This window comes from Hippoglossus hippoglossus, chromosome 16 (genome assembly GCF_009819705.1).
Source record: "Hippoglossus hippoglossus isolate fHipHip1 chromosome 16, fHipHip1.pri, whole genome shotgun sequence".
NCBI classification, from domain to species: Eukaryota; Metazoa; Chordata; class Actinopteri; order Pleuronectiformes; family Pleuronectidae; genus Hippoglossus; species Hippoglossus hippoglossus.
The window spans coordinates 10,401,222-10,414,123 of record NC_047166.1 but is presented as its reverse complement, the minus strand read 5'-3'; the positions used below and the strand labels follow the sequence as shown (position 1 = coordinate 10,414,123).

Genomic DNA, 12,902 nt, shown 5'->3' with positions numbered 1-12,902 from the left:
CCTGTGAAGTTGTTTATATTTCTTTATGCATCATGCCTGCAAATATACCACACAATAAATATTTTAAGTTTGAAGACGATTTTGTACCTTGAAACATCTGACATACTGTAGAAATACAATATGACTGCTTATGGCATTATCACACAGAAGCATTAACACAGCCCTTGATCTAATAATGAACTTTATTTGTATAGAACCTTTCATACAAGATATGCAGCTCAAAGTGCTTTATATACAATACACATTAAGATAAACAGTGTTCTTGGCACAAACATAGCATGACAACAAAATTAAACAATCAAAATTTGATTTGTGACAAACCTAGGGCCTGCCAGCAGCTCCCAGGTGATGTCATCATTATCAACCAATAAACTCTCACTAAGACACCTACACTAACTTTTGTTTCCGTTGTGTTTGGAGACAGTGGAGTAAAAATAAACTCTTCTTCCAGGAGAAAACTGTAGGAGACACAGACTCAGGGTGAGTGGACATTTACCTCAACTCAGTTCAGCTGAATGAACAGAGATAGAGGAGAAAATATAAAATATTTTTAATAATTTGATCAATCATTACGTCACCCTGAATCAACACTGGTTCATCCATTACCTTAACCAGAAACCAGACCTCTAAAATGTTTGTATTTATACATTTTCACATGTCAAAATGTCAATAAAAAATCTTTTATCAAATGTGCCACAAAGTATCAAATATATAAAATGAGAAATATTGCAAATCAAACAATGAGTGAAATCAAATACTTTGCTTGTAAAACATGAATGAGAGTACAACATATTTCATATATTTTTTTATTCACATTATCATTAACATCTGAGCCGTATATGATGCACTTGCAGTTGTTGTGAAGAAAACAACTTCAATTTAATTCAATGAAAATACATTATTTTTAAATGCCAACAAGGACTTACAATTTACCTAACAGTTAAGTGTTTAACTCCGGGGTCCACTTGTTTTTTTCCAAATCTGATAATCAAAGGTATAAAGTGAAGTATAAGAGCCTGATGAGATCACACACATCCACATAAAGTGAAGTGTTTCAGTATATAAAACATGAATCACAGCAGATGGATGACACTTCCTGCACAGACACTTTCAGTCCACATTGTCAGACATGAAACAATCAAACAGATAAACTCAGAAACCTTGTGTTCTCAGCTCTCCTCTCCACCTGAGGGCTCCTGGCTCCTCCTCCTCCTCCTCCTCTCCTCCTGCTGGGCGGAGCACCGCACGGATTTCCCAACATTTCACGTCATGTGTATCTGGCTGTTGAGTCCAATCGAGAGGAGGAGAGAAAATAGTGTGGACAGCCTGTGGCTCCGTTGGCCCCTAAAGCCATCTTACCCAGCGAGAGGGCTTTAAACCGGGACCGGATCCGTCACTACCCTCCGTGTTGATCACCCTTGGGGTTCGTGTGACCGGTCGTGGTTCTCCGCGGCTACAACTCAAAGCAAAGTCGCGAGGAAATCTGCGAGGAGGCTGGTTAGCCCGCGAGCTAGCTGGCTAGCGCGGGGGAGGGGCGGGGGTGCTGAGGTCTCTTTTTTTCTCCCCCGCAGCTGAAGTTGTTTGTTTATGTTCTTCCACTCGGACATGTCCTCTGCTGACCCAGGTAAAGTGCCCTCAAAGTCCCGGTGGCCTCGAGCCCCACGTTACGGTGCGGCTGTCAGCGGGTTGTCGGTGTTTTCCCCACCGCACGGCTCCAGCGGACACTTAAAAAGATAGCGTGACAGCAGCGGCTAAGTTAGCTTAGTAGCCGAGCTAATGCCACAGCTAGGCTCGCTGGTTGTTGCATAAGTGGGAGCTGGGCTAGCTGCTAGCAGCCAACAGAGGCTATATCACTGTGTAGGAAGCTCCCTTGTTTTTATTTGAGCTCCGTGAGGTGAGAAGCTAAATTCAGGCGAGCTAATGTGTCTGTTTTCGGCTCTTTAGCGTGACATCTCTGCGCTACATGTAGCTCCAGCGTTAGCTCAGGGTCGTGACTGTCTCAACAAACCACAAATCACGATTCAGGAATAGTTGGTGTTAACTGAATGCTTTACATTGTGAATCAAACACCCCCCCCCACCCCACCCAGCTCTGTCATGCATTGCTAATCTGGCATTTGAACGTTGGCTCCGAGTAAAAGTTTAGTTTCCCTTTGCAGTGCTTGTGCCACAATAAGTGATCACCTCTGTCTGTGCGCCTCTGTGTTATTAATAGAGTTACCAGACCCAGATCTGGGTATGGGGGCAAGTGGGACCCAAGCAGGTGGCGGGGCTGTTGTGCCAAAAGTGACCAACAAGAGACGAGCTGCGTAAGTCTGTGTGTGTGTGTGTGTGTGTGTGTGTGTGTGTGTTAGTGCTAGTTCCTGCGCTGTGTGTATTGTGAGATGTTTTCGTTTTTGCTGACTTGTGTTGAAAATATCTTTTGTTTGACGCCTCTCGCTTGTCTCGCTTCTCCACAACTGCAGGCCAGACTTCGACGATGACGACGGAAGCAAGTTGTTCAGGTACATTTGTCTCCGTGTGTTCTTTTCGCCCAAGCGGGACGAGTTGCACTATCAAGTGTTTGTTATGACTGTCCAGGCTGCTGGGATTTCATGTGGTGTTTTCTCTTTTTCCTCAGGTGCGATGATGAATCAGGTGGCAACGGCAATGACAAAGAGCGCTTTGCCAGGTAGGAGGATTACTGATGAGAAATAGATGTGAGTGAGTTGAGGGCAGTTAGGGAAGTAATCCTCTCTCTCTCTATCCAACTATTTTTTTTTACTCCAACACTTCTTTTTTACTTTGGTCGAGATTTTTTTGGGACCAGCACTTTAGCAGGTTGGTTTCATTTCCAGGTTTTTGGAAGACGATCAGAGTTTTGCAGATAAAAAAAGTAGCCAGGTATGGCCTGTACCGCTAGGGAAGGCTTCCTCTCCTGCTTGTATCCATATCAATATTAAATGCACTGATTAAATACTGTCCTGTCCTGACGGGGCCCTAGCACATAGTTTTTTGACAGCACAGCATTACCGGAATATTTCGCTGCACTGTGTGTCTGTTTTTGGTGCCTGTCAGAATGCTTTGCTTCTTTGCCCCAAGGCTGCTTGTTGTCTGTCTTAACCCACCACTGTGATATGTGTCACTAACCACTGTGCTTTGTGTGAGACGGGGTCTTCTTTCACTCTGGTAATCCTCTTCTCTTCTCTCCCCCCCCCTCTCAGGACATCTGAAGGGTCTTTCTCTTTTTGCACTTGCTCTCCTTTGTCACACCGACTGGCCTTGACAGACCAGAATCTCTTGCTTTCTCACTGTCAGTTTGATCACTGACGACACTTTGTTTTATGTGTCCATTACGTCGCTCACCTTCTCTCATGCCCATCTCCTTTTCCAGATTGGCATACTTGCATAGAAAAATTAACTCTGAGCTCTACACCATGTCGTCCACCTAGCTGTTTCTCCCATCTTGATCCTACATATCGTCTCCACCTTTGCATCCCTCCCTTGTTTCCTCCATCCAGGGAGAACCACAGTGAGATTGAGAGGCGGAGGCGGAACAAGATGACCGCCTACATCACAGAATTGTCCGACATGGTGCCCACGTGCAGCGCTCTGGCACGGAAACCAGACAAACTTACCATCTTACGAATGGCAGTGTCCCATATGAAGTCTCTGAGAGGAAGTGGCAATACCAATGCAGATGGGTCGTACAAACCTTCCTTTCTCACTGACCAGGTATAAGCAACCTACAGAGAGACATGTAGAAATAGAAGGGTGGTCAGATGTGAAACAGACAATTCCCCCCTCTAAAATTAGTGATATTACACAACCTCTACAGTGGGGGAATCATAGACCTTTGCAGAAGACCCTCTTACAGACAACATAGTCATGATAAGGACCAAGATCTAAAGGACTAGGGCTCTTCTGAGTTTCGAGAAAACATTATAATTTACTCATGTGGAGGAATATGCTCGATGATCAATCCTCCCCACTGCTGAGCCCGTCTTTGATGCTTTCTGTTTGAAGGAACTGAAGCACCTCATCCTGGAGGCTGCCGATGGCTTCCTGTTCGTGGTGTCATGTGAGACCGGCCGCATTGTTTATGTCTCAGACTCTGTGACACCCGTCCTCAACCAGTCACAGTCTGAATGGCTCGGCTCTTCCTTGTATGATCAGCTCCACCAAGACGACACAGAAAAGCTCAGGGAGCAGCTCTCCACTGCAGAGAATAACAACACAGGTATAAATCATACACACACAGGTCGTAGCTGACACATGTGCACCCCATTACACCCAGGATTGACTCAATGCACTGGTTTGCCTTCAAAGGGAGGATGTTGGACTTAAAGACTGGAACAGTGAAGAAGGAAGGTCAGCAGTCATCAGCAAGAATGAGTATGGGGGCCCGTCGCTCATTCATCTGCAGAATGAGGTGTGACTCATACTCAGATTAATCACGCAGTTTAATATTTAATCTGTGATTTGTGCCAAGATGTGTAAATTGCTCATTTGGTTGCCTGTTTGTGTGTGAAGGTGTGGTTCATGTCCAGTGGAACCATTGTCGATGAACAGACTGAATTTCCTTCGGAATAGAAACAGGTGAGCAAAGCCAAACAATTGAAGTATTTTTTATAATTTGATCATTATTATTCCACACCAGTAGATGTAGGGTAGCCCAGTAGCAAGTAGATGGTAATTGATTTTTTTTCCCCCCCCTTACCTCAGAAATGGTTTGGGTGCAGCCAAGGAAGGGGAGACCCAGTACGTAGTGGTCCACTGTACAGGATACATCAAGTCTTGGCCCCCTGCAGGTAAAACTCTGCTTTTTTTTAGGATCATCTCCATCTCTGTTACTTTTGCTTCATCATATGCCCAGGACCTGTAAATGACGAGTTATACTTGGATGTTGACATTTTTGTGTGTTTGTTTCAGGAGTATCACTGACGGATAATGAAGCAGACAACACTCAGGGGAGTCGCTACTGCCTAGTTGCCATTGGGAGATTACAGGTATAATAGATGTAGTGATAGTAGTTATGTGATTTGTTTATGTTGTTTTTTAAAATATTTGCATGATTTGCGGAGTTTCAAAACAGTGATGATATTAATAACCTTTGAATGAGAACTAGAAACTCATTCTTGTGAAGTTCGGTCCATAAATCGAAGTCATGCAGTGGGATTGTAAATGTTTTTTTGTCGCCCTTGTTTTGAACCATTAAACATTGTGTAGGGCCTGCTTGTACTATATCTCCTGCAGGTCATTACATTTATGCTTAAACTGGAACTTTCTTCCTCTTCAGGTGACTTGTTGCCCAGGTGACACAGACATCAACAGTATCAGTGTTCCAGTAGAGTTCATCTCGCGCCATAACTGCCAGGGCATGTTTACCTTTGTAGACCACCGCTGCATGGCCACTATCGGCTACCAGCCACAGGTACGCTTCGCAGCTGGTGGAAATATCTCATTCTGAAGCCGTTTATGTTTTCTATGCTTATTATTCTCGTGTTATCTGCTTATGTTGCAGGATTTGCTCGGTAAGCATATTTTGGAGTTCGCCCACCCTGAAGACCAGGGCTTACTGAGAGACAGCTTTCAACAGGTAGGATTATGCCACTTTTTGAGGTCTAATTTTTATTTTCTGTGGATCTCTTGTGTTTACATGCGCTTACAGGAGTACTTCTGTGATGAAGCACTGTTATGCTACAACATTGTCAGAATCAAAATAAAAATAGTCTCAAAATTGACACAGCGGAAAAAGATTTATCATATTTTTTATTGCACATATTTTCTTTCTTGTCAAACCCTGGCACTTATGTGACCCAGAATGAGACTCAAGTTACACAGCTGCACTGGTTTGGTTGTGTTATGTTAGTCATGGCTATTGTCACCTCAGCGTACAAAGTGAGAGTGTACACTTCCTTCTTCCAAACCTTTAGGTTACTTGTCTCATTTTCACACTTGATATCTTAAGCACCAGCTGCTGCTGACCTCATTTCTGTGCAGCAGGATGAAAAAAAGTTCACTACTCACTGCAACCTTCTTTTTACTGTGAAATATGAAGGAAAGTCAAACCAGAACTGAAACTGATCCTAAGAAGCTTCAGTCAGTTCCCACAGCTCAACAGTTCAGATTCTTCTACATTCACGCTGTAATGTTTTATTAAAGGTGTAACCTGATATCTGTCAGTATTCTAGATTCTTGTGTTATTGTGTAAACACAACATTATGACTGTTTGAAATGTTGCACGTGTGTCCTCAGGTGTTGAAGCTGAAGGGTCAGGTTTTGTCAGTGATGTTTCGGTTCCGCTCAAAAATCGAGAGAATGGATCTGGATGAGAACGAGCTCCTTCACCTTCCAGAATCCATTTTCAGAGGAGATTGAGTATATCATCTGTACCAATGTCCAACGTCAAGTGAGTCAATCTTAGTAGAAATACTTTACCATTACCGGTGATACGCAACCTTATTACACAATAAAATACTCCACACAATGAAAGCACTGATTTGGTGAAATATAACTGTAAGATCCGGAAAGAATCCGTCTGTCTGAATGCTTACCTGTCCTCCCTAAATCCCAATTCCACTTTACAACATTACCAAAACTGACTTTATATAAACACACACTGATCGCTCTCTCCCCTACACCTCTCCTTTGCACCCATCTCTAATTGTGGGGGCAGTAGAAACTCGACTCAGACCCCCTCACCCCCAATCTCCTCCCCAGGGGGCATGCTGCCCCCTTCCCTGGGTCAGAGCAGCCCAAGCTGCCCTCCTGTTGTGCTCAGCCCGGGGCAGGTGGGCCATCAGGTGAGACCAGGCCTGACCTGACTATTGTTCCCCTGCATGGGAGAACGGGGGCTGCTTCTTCATGGGAAGACTACTTGCTGTTACTAGCCAACTATAGACCCTTTGTTTTTGTTATCATTCCCACCCTGAGGTATTCTTCTCTCATTTTTTAGTTGTCTCTGTTCCACTGTAGCGTTGAAAAAATAGAACTGTTGTCTAATAAGAAGCATGTGTTGTAGTTTTCCAATAGTAAGTAGTAAAGACATTACAATTTAAAAGGTGATGTAGCATGTTAGCGGTTTGTACAGTGTTAATATAGCAGGTCTTTCTCTGCTGGAGCTTGTCACACTCTTCCTCCTCTGTCCTCCTTTCTCTTTTTATGTTGCCATGGTGACCGGTGGTGGGCTGTTTTATCAGAAGGTGTTTGGGATTTCTCACTCAACAGTGGAGGCATGGAAATGGAGATGAGACTATTCTATTAGACTTTTAATCAGCACCCGCTGTCCCCTTTTCCAGGCAGTTCCAACAGCAGCAGCAGGCCGAGCTGGAGGGAGGCGGAGCCAGAGACGGGCTGTATGAAGCGGGGCCAATTGCCCTCTCACAGGTTAGACCACATGTGCGGACCCATGGATATACATGCCAAGTCCGATTGAAGCATAGATTATGTACTGTTTTTTTAACAGAACTGTGGTTACATTGTTCCTAATATAGAGGAAAATGTGTACCACCAGTGAGAGAACACCATTGTACTTCCCCATAGGTAGTACAACACAGTATTCATAAGGTAAACACAGAGTGGAATAAAACATTAAACAACTTAAGAGAGATACACTGATCACACATTCTAAAAAAACATAAACATATTTTTCTTTATTCATTTTTAGGTCGTAAAATGTGACTGTAGGTTTCAGTTTTGTTAACCTTTTGGTTATTACTACTGCAAAAGGACAAACATGCACATAAAGGAACTGAATAATAATAAATATTCCAGCTGAAACCACAAAAATTAAAACAAAGAAAAACCTGTTTTCACATGGTGCTAACTCAACAAAGCTTTTGCCCATTGTGGATTATCATACACTTTCACATACAATACGTCAGTACTGTCTGATGATTTGTTCCCTTTTTTGGCAGAGGTTGGCAGTTTAGTCTCCTCCAACTATGATTGCATCCTCCAACATTGTGAATTCCTTTCTCAATATGAATAACTACACATGCATTTGACTGCGCCGCCATATTTGACGACCTCTGTAAACGCAACAAATTCAAGAGAACTGAACACTTAAACATTTCTGTTGGGTCGGGTAATTTCTCCAGCACTGAGACACTTGAGTTCTGGAGTGTGATCGCTCACTGATCATTTTGCTGGTCTTCAGATGCCAGTCCAGCCGGTACAGCCTGTCCCAGCTGCAGGTCCAGACCACAGCAAGACCCTCGAGAAGCCAGAGCTCTACTCCTCCCTTTTCCAAGGCCCAGATCAGACGAAGGGCATGTCCTCCACCTCCACTCCCTCCGCACAGGTTTACCCTCAGGCCAACAACTTCAATGCAGGACGACCCAATGATGCTTACAGGTAGGAAGTCTCATGTGCTTACACAGAGCTGCCACCACATTAAAAACACCTGCATAATATTGTGTAGGTTCACCTCATGCTGCCAAAAGCACCAACTGGTTGACACAAGACCTTTGAAGGTGTCCTGTGGTTTGAGGAACCAAGATATTAACACATACTTAAATGCATCTGTACTCCGCCCATACGTGTTTTTTATAATTAGACCTTTTTCCAGGACTTCGTGGGTGTATGAAATTGGTTTTGACTGACGGCTCCCCACAGCATGCTGCAATGAACTGTGGCCAATATTAATGTTCTCAGCAGTTTCCATGACCCTGTCGGCAGTTCACCAGTTGTTCTTCCTTGTACCAACCACGGCACATGGGAACGTCCCATAAGACCTGCTGTGTTGAAGAGCTGCTGACCCAGTAATCTTTAAATTTGGCCCTTGGCAGAGTTACTAAGATCCTTGTGCCTGCTAATTTTTCCGGCTTCCAACACATCAGCTTCAAAAGTGAACTGCTCGCTTGCCTAATATGCCCCACCTCTTGACAGGTGCCATTGTAATGAGATAGTCAATGTGATTCACCTCACCAGGGCTGTTAACGTTTTGGATGACTGATGTTCATGTACAACAGGTCTTAATCCTCAGGCAAAACATCCTCTGATGAATTTTTTAAGTAAACACCTCTATTTTATTGCCTCAGAGTGTGTTTGGCTCATTCCACTGTTTATTCTGCAAACTACACAATTTATTTGGGCTCTTTTCTGACAATGAATGTCAGTTACATCTCTTATACAAACAACATGACATGGAGCAGAAACAAGTGCTTGAAGGTGCCTGTAGTTTATCCTGTTATCTTGAGATCTGACTTAATTAGGTTATGTCGTTACCTTGGGATAACAAGTTGAGATGTGGAGGTAATGAGATTATTATCCTCTGTAAACTCTGTGACTCCTGGCTGCTGTGGGAACTAATAAACCGGCATGTTAATGTGAGCTACCACCTCGTTTACCTGTAGGTTTTTGGCTGATTTACAACAGCCCTTGGGAAAATTACCCAGTTCTCCCAGTTGGGAGTCTGCCACAGTTCAAGTCCGCGTGTAGAAGAATAAAAACTTCCCTCATCTGCTATAAATTGGTGCAGATGCTGTTTTAGTCATTGTTTCTTCAGAATGTAATCCTGAAAACATGCACAATGTGTTTCCAGTAGTTGTTGCCCTGATTTTAATTACAATTTGCTCACATTCTTTTTTGTAAGAAGGGTTTTCTGTTTTTATTTCAGGTGAGTTTCTATCATGTTATGTAATGGAGTCCATTTTTATTTTTAACAGAGCTCTCACTCTCTCTTCACTCTTCTCTGCAGGCAAGTCAACATGACTCCACAGATGACACAGCCAGCTCACTCAGCAGGACAGATGCTGGCTCAGATGTCCCGTCAGAATGGAGGCCCGCAGTCGCTTACCCCCTCCAGCACTGGAAGTCCCCTCCTTGGAGGACCAGTAGGAGGATGGCCTGGAGCTGGACCCGTAGCTAGACCACAATTTAATAACCAGGTAACATAGTACGACAGCAGTCATGCTCCTATTTATCTCATCTGTGTTAACGTTTTAAATCAATCTTTATTCACAAAGGAAGCAACGATGATATACTTACTGATATAACGACACGTTTTTGTCTTCCTGCCAGTTACTGACCACATATTTAATTATTTGGCATCGACCCTACTTTACTTTTAGTCAATAAACAGAGTTGCTCTTTTCATTCTTACCAACAGGTGGCTCCCCAGGCAGCAAAGACCATGTCTCCTCCGTTTGCTCCCATGGGAGGATTTGGAGGCGGCTCTTCAAACTCTTTTGGCCAGATGCCTACAGGTGCTGCTCCCACCCCCACCAGCGGTGCAGACTACCCACAAATTAATGCTCGTGCCAGCCTCAACACCAATGGCTATGGTAGGTTGTATGCACAGATGTGTGTTGAACCATGTCTGTGTGTTTTATACAGGTACATCCTCTGACCCCTCTGCTCTCTGTTTCAGACGGCTCTCAGTCGGGGGCACAGTTTCCTTCCAGAGCAGCGGAGGGAGTGTGGCCTCAGTGGCAAGGCCAGCAACATTCGCAGAGTAACGCAGAGCAGCATCCTCATGCTCAGGGCAACCAGCAAGACATGTTTCCTGTGAGTGATACAAAATCAGTCTGGCTCTACTCTCCCTTTTTGTTTTATCACTTATAATAAATCTTGGTCTTGTCTTTTTTTTATCTGCTCCAGGATGTGTTGTCCATGCTGGACCAGCCTGCCAACTTCAACAGCGATGACTTTGAGATTCCAATCTACCCTTCGTTTAATGAGTGACTTGGTCGATAAAGTTCACACCTTTGTCCTAACAGTTCTTGCCCTTACGCTCTCTTATATTTCGCTCTTCTGTACCTGTTTTCTTCCTGCTCCTGAGAGTAGCACTCTTCTCTTGCTTTGCATGGCTTAAACTGCACTGCCACGGGCCAGTTGAATATGGTGGGATTTACCTGACTGTAGATATATGGGAGAGGACAATCAAGGATTTGCTACTGATGAAAAGAATATTATTTTAACAATAAGATTCTAAGAGACATCTCTAGCTAGCACTGCCCAAAGCTCAACAACCTATATTGTAGATATGTGATATATATATATATATAAATAAATACATATATAAAAGCGCACAATCACAAATGCATTTGAGTAGACTGCACAATAACACACTCTCACATTCTGGTAAACACAAAGAAAAGGCCTTGTATTCTAATATATTCCTGGTTTTCTCAGGCGTTGATGAAGTGTATTTTGCTGTTTTAGCCTTTAGCACGTAGATAAATCACCCCAATCGTTGATTTAAACTCTCAGGAAATTGCAGGGATATACAGCTTTGGTGATTTAAAAGAAAAGAATCTCAGCTGTCGCACGCAAACCACCACTGTCACTTGCAGTTTGAAATCCACAGCATGTCTCTGCATGTCAGCACTGCTTTCATGGAGCGCTTCTACAATGTGTAGGTTTATACGGAGTACAGTTTTCTATGTACTTGGTGGCTTCACCTATAAATTTTAATTATTTCATTTTTCCTCTTAAGGAACATTTAAGTTTTTTTCTTTTTCTTCATGGAATGATGTACTTTAATAACACAGACACAATGTGTTACAATGGCTATATACTGTTGGTCTAGGTGCCCGGTGGAAATGTATAATCTATTTTTCTTTGCCTACATTTATATATATATATATATATATATATATATATATATATATATATATATATATATATATACACTATGCATGTGTGTGTGTGTATGTTTAATGGATGCGTACAGTATCATTATCAAGTTTTAATACAGTCATAGGGTTTTCTGAATTGCTTGACGTCTTTTTGTCATCCTGCATTAACCTGTACCAAGTATGGGATTTTTGTACTCCTTTTGTAAATCAAAAAAAACTAAAAAAAAGAAGAAATCACTCAGCAATAATTAACAAGCAGGAATGATGTACTTTGAAGCCATTCTCTATTGTTGTTATAAATGTTTTCCTTCATGTTATTTTGAATTAGAGAGATGTGGTAGTCATGTTTTGATTTCCTTGAACATTTTCCGTAGTACTTTATTGTTATTTCAAAAACTTTTAATGATAACTTGAATTGTCCATTACCATCTTCTGATTGGTATCTAATTAAAGGTTTGATCAGGGTATTCAGGATTGATATGGAATAAACTGAGAAGATCTAAAAATGAAAATGTCCAAAAAGTGTTGAGTGTTTTGTCCTCATGTTTGTGACTAACATTTGGACGAGGACTGAATCTTTGCCAACGAGATCCGACCACCTGTGTTATACAATCAATTTTTGGTAAGTTTGTATTTTAGAAGAATGTTGTGTGATGAAAGATGACATATTGAAACATTTAAGTTTTTAATTTGTGGTATTAGTTTAAATTGGACCCTTTTTATTACAGTTTTCTGTAGTTTGTGTGTAACACTTGCACACTTAATGACAAATTATGTAACTATGTAAACCCATGTCCATTATTGTCTTCAAAAATATCTTGGTGACTGTGTCGTCTTTGTTGTTGTTAAAAAACCTTTTTGGTCGCTCTGTATCCGGGTTTCTTTTTTTTTTTTCAATGATGTGAACTTTTATCACTCATTAAACACAAATATATAAATATACTGTATATGAAATGTTAAATGAGAGAATGTTTGGTTTTTGTATTAAATTGCTATATTGTCAGAAATGGAGTTGGATTCTAATTTAAACTGCCCACACGTCCTAGCAGAGTTAGTCAGCTCATAGAATAGAGTAGAGTAAATCAGAGTTACACAGTCAAAAAAGAGAATAAGAAATAAACAAATACAGAAAAAAACTCCTCCCTGACTGATTTATCAATTGGCCTATAAAACCTCTCACAGTTATATACGTATCAGCGTTTATCATTACTGAAATGCTGCAATATGAAAACTTTTATTTTAAAGAAAAATGTGGATTTATGGTCACAGTGACCTCATGTTACTGTGAATGTGATATCAGGTATTTCATTAAATCTCATGCAATTCACTTGGACTCACT

General features: G+C 42.0%; 1 protein-coding gene across 1 annotated transcript; it reads left to right on the top strand.

Annotated features, from left to right (window-relative positions):
- The first annotated feature begins 1,247 nt into the window (after positions 1–1,247).
- Positions 1,248–12,566, top strand: LOC117777187 (aryl hydrocarbon receptor nuclear translocator-like). The gene is given in 22 exon segments (XM_034611791.1): positions 1,248–1,624; positions 2,215–2,308; positions 2,465–2,503; positions 2,620–2,670; positions 3,500–3,713; positions 4,005–4,218; positions 4,308–4,410; positions 4,512–4,577; positions 4,704–4,789; positions 4,911–4,987; positions 5,278–5,412; positions 5,503–5,577; positions 6,237–6,287; positions 6,289–6,381; positions 6,383–6,390; positions 6,658–6,776; positions 7,258–7,367; positions 8,140–8,336; positions 9,682–9,871; positions 10,093–10,267; positions 10,354–10,490; positions 10,584–12,566. Coding segments are annotated over 22 exon segments (2,355 nt in total). The 5' UTR covers positions 1,248–1,587; the 3' UTR covers positions 10,668–12,566.
- The last annotated feature ends 336 nt before the right edge of the window (positions 12,567–12,902 follow it).